The sequence below is a fragment of the Aphelocoma coerulescens genome, chromosome 2, assembly GCF_041296385.1.
Source record: "Aphelocoma coerulescens isolate FSJ_1873_10779 chromosome 2, UR_Acoe_1.0, whole genome shotgun sequence".
Lineage (NCBI taxonomy): Eukaryota > Metazoa > Chordata > Aves > Passeriformes > Corvidae > Aphelocoma > Aphelocoma coerulescens.
Window position 1 is genome coordinate 82,866,862 of NC_091015.1, and position 15,111 is coordinate 82,881,972.

The 15,111-nt window shown below is 37.0% G+C and overlaps 1 protein-coding gene across 3 annotated transcripts in view; it reads left to right on the forward strand.

Moving 5' to 3' along the window:
* DROSHA (drosha ribonuclease III) overlaps positions 1 to 15,111 on the forward strand; it is a 73,858-nt gene that overhangs the window by 15,755 nt on the left and 42,992 nt on the right. For all 3 annotated transcript variants that reach the window (XM_069008301.1, XM_069008303.1, XM_069008304.1), the window contains exons 8-13: positions 1,271 to 1,357; positions 1,465 to 1,551; positions 4,512 to 4,583; positions 6,068 to 6,149; positions 7,321 to 7,395; positions 10,677 to 10,846. In XM_069008301.1, coding sequence (XP_068864402.1) covers positions 1,271 to 1,357; positions 1,465 to 1,551; positions 4,512 to 4,583; positions 6,068 to 6,149; positions 7,321 to 7,395; positions 10,677 to 10,846 — 573 coding nt within the window. The remainder of the gene's footprint in view (positions 1 to 1,270; positions 1,358 to 1,464; positions 1,552 to 4,511; positions 4,584 to 6,067; positions 6,150 to 7,320; positions 7,396 to 10,676; positions 10,847 to 15,111) is intronic.

A 15,111-nucleotide genomic window follows, 5' to 3' on the forward strand; every position in this document is an offset into this window, starting at 1 on the left:
TCTTGAAAAATTTTATTTTTCAGTAGGCCTTCTTACATATATTTACCGAAACAATCTTTTATTTCTCTGCAGTTAAGGAGTTATGAACGTTTCTGTGAATTATTTGAGTTCAGAAAATTGGCTTTGGTCTGAAGCTTACTATAAATTGCTCTAGTTCAGGATCTATTCCTCCCCATGTTACATCTGGGGTTCTTCTTGCAGAGGAGGGAGAAAATTTAGGAGGAGAAAACTACTATATATAAAACTTGCTGCGTGAAGGCCGCTGCTCCCTGGAACAATGCCATCTGGGAATCGCAGGTTTCACAAAATCTCCTAGGATATACTACTTTTCACAGTGTCCTGTAGATGAAACTGCCTAGTTTTGAACTAGCTTATTTGCAGCTGTCTTGTCGCAGCAGTGAGAAGCTTATTTTGGGGCTGAAGAGCCAATGTAATCACCCTGCTTACTGCCTAAGGTTTGCAGAGTGGCCAGAGCAGCGTAGTGGTGTAGCTGTCTTGCCAATGCCACAGGCCAACTTTTCTTCCGCTGTTCAGAGTAGCTCCCTGCTCACTGCAGTGATTTTATTCTTTTTCCCAATGTATTCCAAGCAGGCTGGTGGCAGCCTCTGAACTGCAGCAAGTTGTATGTAGGGCACATGATAAACTGGTTTTGTCTGACTGTTGAGGAGTTTAGGTCTTTACACAGGACTGCTTCAAAACAGTCTGGAAGGAAACAGGAAAGTCCTTGTGTCTGGCTGCCTTTGGACCTCAAAGTCAAGCGTTACAGCCTTGTAATAGAGTGGGGTTACCAGGGCTACCTCTGTGGTGATACACTAATCCCTTCTCTTCAGGCCTCAGATTTCCCCCACGCAGATGGACTGATACCTGTCTATCTTGATAATGTCGCTTGGGATCGTCTTGTGTGATGTTCAGGCTCCTCTTCATAAACTTTTAAAAATGTGTTTCCTGAAACAAATTTATATAGGAGAGGAAATTAGTCTGGAACGTAAACAGCTAACTGTGGTGTGTAGGAGAGATGGAGAGTTAAATGGAAAATTAAAAAAAAAAAAATCACCTTTTTTGCTTTTGAATAGCTTTAAAAATATTTCTTAAAGTGAAAGTGGAGATAAGGCCACACTTTCCTCCTTTCCAGAATACTTAATTATGACTACCTGCTTTTATTTAATTTTTTCTAATGCATATTTCATGGCTATTAGAAATGCTTTATTCTCTCTTTTAATCTAAATTTGCCTTGACTGTACACATAACTCTACTTATCTCTTCCTTTAAGCCCATTAAACCATGTCGCCCCATGACCAACAATGCTGGAAGACTGTACCACTATCGAATTACTGTGTCACCTCCCACAAATTTCTTAGTAAGTACTTTATAAATAATTCAAACTAGGACTCTGATTTTGTTTTCAGTGACAAAAGTCTTACTGCTTCTTGCTTACTCCTTGGTGGTTTTGTTTGCTTTTTTAAGACAGACAGACCTACTGTTATTGAGTATGATGACCATGAATATATCTTTGAAGGGTTCTCCATGTTTGCACATGCCCCACTAACAAACGTAAGTATGGTCATTGCTACATACTTCAGGTTTCATACAGGGGATTTCTTTACAGGGTGCTCATTCTGCCCTGAAGCAGAACTTCTCTAAAAAAACAATACATGTATGCTACATGTCTTGCCAGCACTTGAGACTGGGGAAAGATATTTGTGCTAATGGATCTCTGATTTTGTCTTGACTGATTGTGGTAAGCAGCGTCTTTGAACTGTGACTGAGGCTGTGATGTGCATTGAAGTAATGCTTTTACGTGTTTTGCAGTTCAGAAGTGAATTAAAACCATGGAACAACTTGCTAAAACTGCTAATTGGATTTAAATTGGATGAGTGGGTTTATTAAGTTGGCAAAGTTTAAAAAACTACCAACAACAACAAAAAAAGTTTTCCCCTTCAAGTGACAAATTAAATTATTCAGAGATCCACTCTAAAGGGTTTTCTCCCTTCTTAAAACTTACTTAGATGTCTCCAGTACTTTATAACAGCTGTTCAGCTTCTTCAGGACCTAGCAAGTTACGATTTTTAGCAAAAGCTGTAGGTATATACAGGTGTTTGTGTTTTGAAAGCAAGTGTAACAAGAAAAGGACTTGACTGGTACCTGACTGCCTTGCTTTTCCAATACAAGCTGAGTTAGCCAAACATGAATGGAAAATATGCAAATGCTTCATTCCTGTACACTAGAAGATTTTTTTGTTATCTTGGTTATTTCAAGGTTTTCTCAAAAAATTCAATGTGTGTTAGTTTCTGTGGTTTTTTTATCTATTCCTAGCAATATCACCAATGCCACAACTCAGTGTAAGAATGGTTATGAACACAGGACTGGCATGTAAGGATACTGGAACTGAGAGGCACTGAGAAGAAATTACTTCTGACAGTTTGCTTACGTAATGGATATGAAAACACTTCACTTTTGGTGGTCAGGGGAAGGGACTCTTGTTGATAAGTGAGAGAGTGGAGTTCAGCCTCTGACATGGCAATGGGAAGCACTGCTGCCCAGTAGCGTTAACTTGGTCTCAGCATTCAAGGCAAATTTATGTCAAGGCTTTACGTTTTCACTTTGCTAATGAGCAGAAAGGAGCAGTTTCGTTTTACTCACGTTAAAAGAATAAAGAGACCCTCTTATCTTTACAATTTTTGTGTCTACTATGTGACAGCAAGGCAGAGAGTTATGGAAATCTTTAATATACAGACAACAAGGAAAGCTCTTCTTTGATATGAATGGTTAGAGAATCTATTAAGCTGTAAAGTGCATATGTGCATATGTGTTTTTTCTCATTCCAGATAGGGGAAGTGATCAGCTACAAATGATTACTTTTTTACAGAGCTGAATACAAAGCAATACTGTGATGTCAATTCCTGCTACTAACACATATAAAGCCCTTTGGAAGGAGTCTCTTGATGTCATGATATGATTTTTGGTATACAACATAAAATCTGCTCTTTGAGGGATGCTTTGGAACATATTTGATAAAAGAGAGGTAGCAAAAGGTAGTAAAAATAGAGATCTGAATGCCAACATCTTTGCATTAACCAAATTTCTGTAGTATGAAGTCTTAGGTTTGCACTTAGGTTATTCCTGAGCTACTGCTGTTATTACTGAGTAATAAATGAGCAGCTCAAGTATTAGGGGAAGTGTTTAGTACTGTCATAGGAAAAATTATAATTTTCATATTATAAATACCAAACCAATTTTACACTACCAACCACATGTTCTTTTACAGTGTATTTGCTTGTTTACATGGAACTCCAGTTCATGGAGATCTTAGTCGTGGTCAATTCTCTAAAGTATTCAACTTCTAGTTTAAATTATGTGTTAGAAAGTAAGTAAATAATCCCTGTACTTTTTTTAAAGCCTCACTGATTTAAGTATGACAGGTTTTCATCTGCTCAGATTCTAAGTGGTATATTTAATGGTATATTCCAAGCTCTTGGGGGGAGGGGGGTTGTATTCACATTTGATACTGTATCAAACTGTAAGAAATGCAATTTTGTTCTGTCATTTGTTGCAGCTTCTTAATGTATCATGCAGATAACAATAGATTTTTGTAGTCAGTATAGTCCAGTGTTTGGCAGGGGGCTGTAAGAAGATGCAAGCAGAATATTGCACCTCTGCTATGTACGTTGATTTCACTGCAACACCATCACTGTTCAAATACTTATTTGTATGCTTACCAGTGTAAAGTAACCTTGGGTTCCTTCACTTTCAGAGATCATGGAATTATTCTAACACTCTTTTATACCTTTGAGGCCAGTGAGTAGTAAAATTTGGTAAGAGCTGTAAATGTGTAAGGGAAAATTAGGCATTTTTGTAGTCTTTTAGGAATTTAGCTTTTTTTCTCTGAAAATCCCATTTAAAAAAATGAAGCACCTTCCGCAATTTATGGACCATAAAAAGATGAAAAAAAGGAATTAAATGTTTGTCTTGCTAGCTAGTCAGGTGAAATTCTGAGAATATTTATTGCATGAAATTAGTATAAAACTGTAAATTTGTCCCTAAGCTATTACATTATGTTGCTTTGACTTAAAACTACGTTTTAAGACCGTAGAGCTGACACAATTGGCAGTGAGCTAAAAACACCTTGCTTTCAGATCACTGTATCAATCTGACATACTGTGTCACAAACAACAAATTCACTTGCAAATATCCAAGTGAGAGAAGATACAGGTTGTCTGAGGTTTACAGGTGCACTTTTCCTTCTAAAGAAAATTTCATCTCCAGTAGATGGCATTATTGAACCTTCCTTCACCATCCCTCCTGTCAGCATTGTGTTTTATTACCGAGGTGAAGGCTGGAACTGGTACTCTGTTTACAGGTGCTTGTGTTCTTGTCTTTGCATGATCCTCCAGAGCAGCTGTTACAGTAAGTGCCCTTTTCAGCAGACAGTAATACCTTTGCATAAAAAATTGTATTAACTATACATTTACTGCTGTATAGTTTTTAATGCTGAATTTCTCTCTTCCTTCCAGATTCCTCTATGCAAAGTAATCAGGTTTAACATTGACTATACCATTCATTTCATTGAGGAGATGATGCCTGAGGTAAGATGGATAATTAGTCTAGAAGACAGAGTGGGTTATGAATTGTTGGTATGTTTAAGGATTAAACTCTTCAGTATCCCACCTTGTGAAGTCTCTAAGAGACTGGCTCTGTTCTGAAGCAGTGGCTGAAACAGAACTTGCACTTACAGGTACTAGCATAAATCTATCTACCTAGGCTATCATATATTAAAATCAAATAGTAAGAAGTGCTTATATCCATAGGTTCCATTTATTTTAAGTTATATACAGTATCTGTAAATTGAGTTAGGCATTACCATTTTCTTACATATGACAAAAATAAGGCATATGAAGGTACTCCTTTGCCAGGCCCATATAAGTCAATGGCAGAGCTGAAACTTAATCAGAAGTTGAAGCTCTGAAGATTGCTTATCAGTACTAAATATAAGCTGTTGCCAAAACAAATTTCCTGTGGATACAAGCAAAGCACATTGAGTTCATAATCTGTTTGTGGTGGGGTTTTTTATTACAAATTAATGCCTGGTGGAGCCAGTTTGCAAAGTAAATTGCTGCAGTGGAACAGTGTGTGTAGGTACAGAAACACCCCTGCATATTAACTACAAAGATAGGATCAGTATTTAATTTAGTCACATTTATTTAAATTTTTCTTTCTAATTATCTTTTTTTTTGTTGCTGAATGGGATCTAAATATATGCAACAGCCCTGAAATTCCTCAGAAAGACTAATGTGATCAAAGCAATGAATTTCTTGTTAGTGAATGTACTGTGTTGTCTGCAAATATTGAACTGAAACAACAAACAGCTACCAAGCAAAACAGGGAAGTGAACATTTTGGGGGACTTCTGGATTATTTGCAGACCATCTTTACTAATGACTTGTGAAACAGATTGTGGTATTAAGTTTAGAATTTATGGCCGATATCATACATGCACAATTTATATCAGTCTGGTTTTGTTTGTTCAGGAAAGTTTATAAGTTCCTTCATTGAAGGAGTCAGTTCCTTGCTTGATGAAAAGAATCCCTTTTTGTTTTTTTTTTCTCTTTTCATCCTTTCTGTTCTTCTGTTGGCTATTGAAGTCATAATCCTCAATTTGTCTTGTGCTCACACTTGCTATGACGTTTATTATGAGCATTTGGGAAAAAGTGAATTATGAGAAAGATATTTCTCAGAAATGTGTCATCTGCTCATCTTGCTCAGGTGAAAGGGGTTTTAGTGCTTGGCAGATTATTGCGGACTCATAATTTCTGCCTATACTGTTGGTTTGGACATTGAATGAAGAAGATTCAATACCATTCTTTCTTGACAATGCTTTCTGAAGAGAGAACTGTGCTATGTTAGATGATCAAAAATATATCAATACTGTTTCCAAAGCCCAGTATTTAGTAGTTGGCAAATATGAAGACACTGTTTTTTTCATAGTGTTTTATTTAACTGTATATGAATGGCATTATTTGTATTGCAGTATTATATAATTATAATTTTGGTCTATTTTTTTGTTTCCCCAGAATTTTTGTGTGAGAGGCCTTGAGCTGTTTTCTTCATATCTATTCAAAGATATTTTGGAGTTGTATGACTGGAATCTTAAAGGTAACATTGATTTTGAGACGGTCCTCAACATTACAATGTAAACTCTGTTTTCCATAAGAGGGACAAACTTCATTTATTCTTCAAGAAGATGAAATTAGAGTTCAATCGTCTGAGCTGTAGCAGTGAAAATGCACAAACTTGGCACTGTATTTTCACAAATAAACTAAATTTCTGCCGTAATCCAGAACTTTTGTTTTTAATCAAACAGTAAATATTACTGTGTGTTTAATATTACAGAGTATCATGCGCATGGTATTTTGAAAGCCAAGGTGTCAGGTAAACTATTGTCTCTTTTTACAAGCTAACAAACAAGTTACTCACACTGTATTTCTCTGCAGTCAGCTCAGAAAGCAGTGACATACAGACAGCTGTGGAGGAATAGTGTTGTCATTATAGCTGAATGTTTTTGTCTTTTGACAAGATGAAAATGCTTGTTTCCGTGAAGACTGCAACAAAAGAGAATACTTCCCATGGTCTAAAAGAGAAATGAGAGTATCAGAGGAATTACATTTCAGTATCTGTAGGTCTGCTTGGGTGTCGTGAGTTTGTCTGTGGAGATGCACTCTGCACAGGAGCACACAGGTTTAATACATTTTGTGTAGCCTTTGGTTTGATAATATATTCTAATATTAGTGTTGTCTTTCCTATCACTGCTTCTGATTGTTCTTTCTTTTTTTAGCACTTACTGGTTGGTTTAGTTTTTATTTTCTTGAAAGCTTTATATGATGAATAGGAAATGAAAAAAAAAAACAAACCCACAAAACAGTACCAGGGAAGTTTCCATGTTATCTTTATTATGGTAAGCAAAAACCACCCCACTAATTGGAGGAGATTAAATAAACTAGTGCTTGTACCTATAAGGCTTAAATGAAATAATTAACTGATTATATAAACTAATCTTTTTGTATTACTGTTTCTTTTGAAAGTACTGGGGGTTTTTTTGTTAGGTTCTTATTATTTTTAAATTATTTTAGATTTCTTTTAAATTGTCTGTGTGAAAGCTTTCACTACAAGTTGTCGCTCTGTTCTTCTTTTTTTGTTACCTTCTGGATTGAAACTTAAGCCCTATCAAATACAATAACCATTCATTGATTTCATCTGCAGCAAAGTTGCCTCTTTTCCTCTTTTGCAAATATGTTGCAAAATTTTCTGTATTTTTTTTGTATTTAAGGTCCTTCACTTGAAAATGATTCTGTTTCCTGTCCCAGATACCACTTCATGCCACGGTTTGTGAGATTTCTTCCAGGTAATGTTTGTATTATATAGCGTTATACAAATTAGATCTAAAAAAAGCTTTAAAAAAAACCCAAAACCCAAAAAAGTCCCTATCCCCCAGGAGAAAACCTCCACAGAAAACCTTTATTGCAAGTCAAATGGTTCAGTCAGTGCAGAGATCTGGTGCTTCTACCTGAAGTCTTTAGTGCTTGCAGATGGTTTACTAAGAACTGGAATTCAGATGGACAGGCCAAGTCCTGCTTCCAGCTTTTGTCTCTGTTGTCATTTTAGGCAGTGCTGTGTCCTCCTTGTCCTGCTCTGTGATGGAGCTGTGGCATTTGCAGAGTGCTGTTATCTCTCACATTTCATCTCCCACCTGCTCTTCAGGGTACCATGTGGTTAGATTACAATTCTGGATGTGCAAGGGTCAGCATGATTTGGCACCCCTGAGCACATGCTCTTCTGATTGTTTCTTTATCCTAATGCAAGCTTAGACCTTGTAGCAAATAGCGAGAGACAAAAGCCATCGCTCCAACGCAGTTCAACCCTGGCCTGCCAGCCAAGGACAAGATTCCGTGTGGAGCATTCAGCTCGTTTTGAGTGAACAGTTTACAGAGGCATTTAACACATCCTAAGATACCAGGACAGACTTTCAGTTGATGTAAATGTCATGGCTCCATTGGAAATGTGTCCTACTGAGATCCTGCCAGTGATTGCTCCAGGAGGGTTGTGTGGACAGAAGGATGTGTTTCAGCTGTGGGATTTAGGGTGCAGATGAAATACGGAACAACCTTCATCAAGAGGGCTGTGACCTGGAGGTCCTTTCTGCATTGGGCTTTGAAACTTAGTTGGGATATTAATTATAGCTGGAGCAAAATGAGTTTGGCTCGTTACTGTGGAGAGTACTGATGGCTAGATGACTGTATTTCTAATTGTTGTTCCTTCCTGGATACACAGCACTGTTCAATCAGAAGCAGAGCTCTGAGGCTTGCTAGCAAACATTGATTTGGTTTTGCTGAAGCAATTTACAAAATAAGCCATCAAGCCACATGTGGCTGATTAACTTGACCTCATCACAAAATGAGAACAAGTTTGTCCTGCCTGGTTTGTGTAGCTTGAGGGTGCATTCCTGTTCAGGGTTTTTATATTCTGATTTTTTTTTTTTTAATTTTAGTTTAGAAGTCAGCTCTTTCTGTGCTGTTGGGTTGTTTATGGATGAGGAGGGAAAAGTCTCTATAATATGTATTCCTGTGTGCTGCTTCTTAAGGTCCCCAGCCTTCTAACTCTTTTAAAAATGTCTTTTTCCTGATATTTCTGCATATATAGTTGCCTTTTAGCATCTTTCTGACAGTTTTTTTTTTTTAATCAAGCTTTCATTTTTTATTGATTATTTTTTGAGATATCCATGAAGATTTTTAATTTTCAGAGAGTGGAAATCTGTTTCCTTCAGGTATGCTTGCAGAACAGTACTTAGGTCTAATCAAAGAAGATGTTGGTGCATCAGATCTCCACACATCCATCAGCTGTCTCTTTAAAGATAGAAATGAATTGCTGATTTCCCATCCCCTCTACTTTTTCTTTCTTACTGTCCTCACATGGTCTAAAAATAATGAGGTTTGGGATGTCAAGTTTTCTATGTGGATTTGCTTGGAGACAGGCCTTGGGGTAGCTCTGAGCTAGTCATACCAGGTTTACTGCCATGCATAGCATGCAGAACAGTTGCTGTATTGTATTGTCATAGATTTTTATGATGATATTCAGAAAGTAGAAGACTAGAAAAAACACATTTGAGGTCCCAAGTACTGCATATTCTGGCCCAGAAAGGGTCTCAGACCTTCATTTAGCACAGCAGTCTATCGCAACCTGTACACAGTCTTCAGTGGGTAAGGATACACGTATATTTTAGTGATTGGTGTATGTGGGCTACCTCTTGCATAAGAGTAAATCCAGTTGCTGACAAAAAACAGTCTTGTAAGTGGAGTCCCCCTCCAATTTGAAGCACATTTAAAATTCTGTCCCTGTAGCTATTTAGAAGTGTTTTCTATTTCCAGTGAGGTTTGGGGTGTATCTTCCCCACTTAAGATTCCCTCTTGGAGTTTAAGTGAGTTAATTGTTCTGAGAGGCCAAGTTACACCATCCCCTTTCATCATTTCTGTGCAACAGTGCTGGAATCCCAGCTGAGGTAAGAGGAGGGCTTGTACATGTCTTGTAGAGAACATCCTCTTACACAGTGCTGCTATTGTGCAGCAGCTCTGCAAGGCTTTTCCAGTGTGCCTGGGATCACACTCCTTGTGCTGTGGTGTCATCCCCCATATTGCTCTAAGGTTTTACTTCTGGTTTGTCATCATTTCTCTTTAGTGGGTGTAGTGAGAGAGAGAATATACTCAGTGGCTGGACCAGATTGTTTCTGCTCCCTGGGGGAGGGAAATCAGCATTTGTGCTCTGGGGGGATGAAACTTGAAGATTCCTCTGTACCTATGGATTAACACCCTGCTATTAAAGGAGGGAGTTGGAGAGATGCATGTCAAAATTAAAGCATTGTGGTAACATGTAGTGACTTCTTATTTACATGAGCAGACATACTGAATTTGAATAGCCAGTGTCTTCTGAGTGGTGATCTATCAGGACCATCACTCACCTTTCCTGTTTGCATATTCACATCTGTAGCTGGCTACCTGAAGCCAATCAGATTATAGTGTCTTCTTTTGTTACAAGCAGCCTTTGCTGTGCATTTTCCTGGGGTCTCAGAGGTATTTAGTAATTTTCACATGCCCTTGATTCATTTAGTGACAGAAGACAGCATGAGGCTCTTTAGTCTTCATTACTGCAGTTAGAGCATGTAAGCACTACAGATGAGTTTAAAGTGCAGGGATAGCTTGCTACATTCATCCAGAAGTATTCTGTAAAATTTTGAGTGTTCTTAAAAACTGCTGCATAATGCCTAAAGACTTTTTAACTGCTGTTGTAAAAAGAATGATAAAATTGTGAAAAGGAAGATATAACTGGACAACACAACTGATTGTTCTGCCTACTCATTTTAAAGTTTATTCAGGCAAGTTAGAAATTTCAACTTTACAGTAGGATGGAACTGTTACTCTCTTCACCATTACTGTTACTGCTTTAGTTTAGCAAAGTGTTTATGCATGTGCAGTATTCATCAGTAAAACATTTGCCTTGATACTTGTCAAATCACTTAAGCATTTTGCATTTTATTTTGCTCATACAAATGGTTTGTGTTCTGCGTATTTTCTCTTCTGCTCATGCTTTAGGAGTGAATCTCTGAAATGTGTTTTATTTATTTATGGTTTTAAGATGGAGGAAAAGAAGTACTCTCAATGCATCAGATTCTTCTCTACTTGTTACGATGCAGTAAAGCTTTGGTGCCTGAAGAGGAGATTGCCAACATGCTTCAGTGGGAAGAACTGGAATGGCAAAAATATGCAGAAGAATGCAAAGGGATGATCGTTACCAGCCCTGGCATGGTAGAAAAAATAAATAATTTTTTGTTTTTGTGAACAATCCAATGATGTGTACACATCTCGTTTCAGAGAGTTTGTCACAGGCTAAATTAGAACAGGAAAAGGTGACCAGTGGCAGTTGCTGATTGCAGTAGGAAGAGTTTATTGACTTGTTCCAACCCTGAATTGTCCCTTCTGCTGCTGTACTGAAGGGCATATTTTCAGATGGGCACTGTTTCAATGTGCGTGTTAAAAGAAACTGCTATACTTTATGTATTTAAAGTTTCCCTATTTTCTCAGACAGTTTTTATGTGCATGATCTCATTCTCTTTTTCCAGACACAGCACCAGAGAAATAGTAACTGTTTGCTATTTACTTTCCTCTTCCTCTTTTGACTCCCTGTTGACAGCTCTATTAAATGTGTGCTATCCTAATACTGCCTTGAATATGGAAATGGTGTTTTCTGCTTATTTCTGTGTTGCTCTCACACTGAGGAATTTTGTGTACATTAATTAATGCATGTATTAATTTTCAATGCCTAGTTTGAAACCCCTAAGGCCTTATTATTTTTTGGACAATTGGTATTTTAAAGTACATGTTCTCTGAACACAGCTCCTTTCAACTCCGGTGTTTATTAATTCAGCCCATTATTCTGACTTTCACTTTTAAGAAATGTGGGTCACAAGAACAGATGAATGTCTGCTAAAAACTGCAGGGGTTGTATTTGTATAGTTTGGTCAGTATTGCAAAATGGTTTCTTAGTAGTAGAGGCATATTTTGGACCTAATATTTGAGACTGACATGCAGCTTTCTAAGTAGTAATACCTTTCTTTTTCTGACTTCATTTTCCTCCTTTGCTCATAGCTCAAATTTTTAGTTTCTTCAGAAAAAGTGTAACTTGGTACCATGCCTAAGAAGGAATTTAGTTTTTCAGCTGAAAAACCTGACCCCAAACTGCAGCCAGGGTGACATGCTAAATACATTTTTCAAGTTCATAATTTAAAGTATGGCAGCATAACATTTAGTAAACTACTTAATAAGTGAATAATAACTTGGGTCAGATAATTTTTCCATTGATTTCACTCTGAGTAAAGTAAAACTTTTTAAACAGCAAGAAAATTGGACTGTTTCTGGGAACATGAAATGCAACAATACACATGAACTCTCACTGTAGAAAGTCTACCTCGGCTGCTTTAAATTAGTGGTTAACCAGAATCCAATAGTAGAAATTGTTAGACAACCTGAACAGCCTTAACTTGCCTATGGTTTCTGTGATATAAGGTACATGCTGGTCCACAAGTTGTCAGCATCTGAATGGTATACACCGACATAACTTCAGTTATTTTGCTGAAGATATGCTGATTTCAGCTAGCTGAAAACTCACTTTTTTGTTTAGCGTGAAGGAACGCATATATGTTCTTGCCTTGTGCCATGGAACTCTAAATGTCTGTATGTACAAGGCAGTGTGATTTGTGAAGTGGTAGTGTTATTTCTGAGGTCTTGTGGGATTTTTTTACTGGCAAACTTTGCATTCTACAAGGCAGTGTTTTTAGAGATGTGTGTGGACATCAAAATATGTAAGCATAAAAGAAATCTGTAGTGCTTTGAAATGTCATGTTATAATGGCATCATTAGAACATGATTTACTTTCAAGATTGCAGTGACCTTCTTCTTAATTTGTGGATTTTTCCTGTGTGTTGCAGCATATTGTACTTGTAGGAACCCAGAGTGGAAAGAATATTTCTCTGCCTGTTTTGAGGGTTTTCACCCCCTGAGCAACACAGCTTTTGGCCTCTGTCTGTGGAAAAAACTGCCTACTCTTAGAGAAGAGCTAGAAACTACACTTGTGTAAATTAGGTGATAGACTACTATGTAAGATTGTCACAGGGTGAAAAATTTAGAGGTTTTGGGTTTGTTAATGTAGTAAATAGATGAAAGCAAAAAAAATCAAAATGGAGGATTGTTGTTGTTCTCCAAACCTTCTTCTTCTTTTACATCTCCATATTCTGCAGTAGAAGTAGTTTGGGATGACTGGACAAAGAATTCTGCAGTTCCTGGCTGTGTTACTGAATAATTGGCAGAAAAGTAAAAATAATGTACGTTTTTAGTAACCATTGGTCGATTTACCTTTAAAAAGGCAGTGTAATCTCGATAATTGGGCTTTCTCCTGCATTCTCTGCCTTGTGCTATGTCTGGATCAGGCTAGCGGCTCTGTTTCTCTGATAAGACTTAATAAACAACTATCAAGAAGCAGCGAAGGCTGAGAGTCCCGTATGTCTCTGGAACTCCTGGCAAGGACTTTAAAAACTTTCTCCCATCAGGAGAGGTTTGATTACAACACGATCAGTGTCAGTACTGATTATGAATGTAAGTGAAAAACAGAGTATGAAACTATTATCTATGCATTTTGCAACATTAGAAGATAAAACAGTTCTGTTGGAGAGACAATGTGAAACTGTTTCAGAAAATGACAGCTCTTCAGTTCAATTATATCCACTTGACACAACAGAGTAAAAACACTGAATTTTGTTTTGCTGCACAGCATTTCTTCAGAAATAATAGTTCCTCTTGTGATCAAATCTAGGTTTTATGTGTGTGTTTTATTTTTTTCAGTGGGAAGTGTATATATATATATGCATGGTGGAGAAGGGAAAAAAACTTTAATAGGATATAAATCCCACTTAAACAACTAACAATGGTTCTGCATTGTTTAAAATTATTTCACTTATTCATGGTGTTTCATTAGTTCAATGAAACTTCGTGTTGGAATAGATTGAGAAGTTCACAAATTTTAGTCATCTTTCATACTTCATTCTTCCTAAAATATTGATGGTTTTCTCACTGCTGCATAGATAGATATATATATTAACATACTTCTGTGCTACATCTGCATGCTATTTCATGTTGTGTTCTAATGTCAGCAGAGCCTTGGTTGATGAGATTTGGAGTAGGAAACAAAAATAACAGGTCTCTGTTCTGCTAGAATTTCTTTGGTTTTGATGTTACTTTAAAGGCAAGGTTGTCATTATTGGATAGTCTATCAAAGCACTTTTAAAAGAGCACAGGGATAAAACTCTGGAAGAATAACATCTAATTTGCTTGCATCCTGTCTGCTGGTGTGCAATTTATACTTGATGTTTCTGTATGTTGCTGTTTGTTCACTTAACCTTCAGAAAGGGCACTGGAGAGAAAGCTGGTGTTCATGATGAAATAAAAAACCATAGCCCAGCTACACCCCTCTCATAACTGTCAGTGAGGGAGCAGTTGTGATTAAGACTTGGAGAAGTTCTTTTGTCCTGGTTGTTATCAGCCACCTGTGAACAGCTGTGTAACTGAGTGACAAAATGCAAGGCAGTGTCATGGAAATGAAGAGAAGGAGTCTAGTTTTGAGTGGTCCTGAGGTCACACATTTAACACGGACTATGTGCATAGTGAAAGATTGCCTTTTTACACTTTTGAGTATCTTATTGCTTCTGTTTAAGTATCTGTGTCTGTATTTTTTTTTTAATGTATTGATTATAATTGGTATAATTGAGTATAATTATTGTTTCATATTCTGTTAATACACCAATCCTCTGGTTCTCAGAGGATTGGTGTATCAAGGCTGCTTTTTTAAGGGGGACAAAGATGGGAGAAGTTCCTCATTTTAATATTAATGTTGGGGAGAACCAACAAACAACTTATGAGAAAATAAAAACTTTTCAAGTTGGCTTTGTGCAACCCCCAGAATAACAGATAAACTTAAATATCAGGACTTTAAGCTCTTGTTCAGGGAACAACATTCTGTCTGCTACAAATCCTGGCCATTATTTTCTTTAGGGGTTTTTTTGTTCTAATCCTTTTTTATAAGAAGTGCTGTGGGCAAAGCCTTTTTATTTTTTTTTTTGTGAACCCAGCAGCTTTAACTAATTTTAAAAATTTAACTACTTTACCTATGTTAAATCTTAACTAACCTAAATTTTTTTTTTTTTTTTGGCTGGGGACATGTAACTTTATGTTCAGTCATCTTGTCTAAAGGGAAGCTGATAAATGTTTTTCCCTTGGAAAATATTTCTGTATCTGAAAGTCAAGCTTTTAAGTAAGTTTTTGTTTTTCTAGAATAGATTGAAATTGTGGCCATATATAGAGTTGGCTTTGCTTATCCATGCAGAAAATTATTCCTGTGAACAGTTCTGCCAAGGTGGTTTGGAGGGTAAAAGCTTTGTTCTTGACACAGTTTTTATTGTTTTGTGAAGAGAATGGTGGGAGCTGTTTCTGTAACACTGAAACTCATCTTTGAGAAATTCACA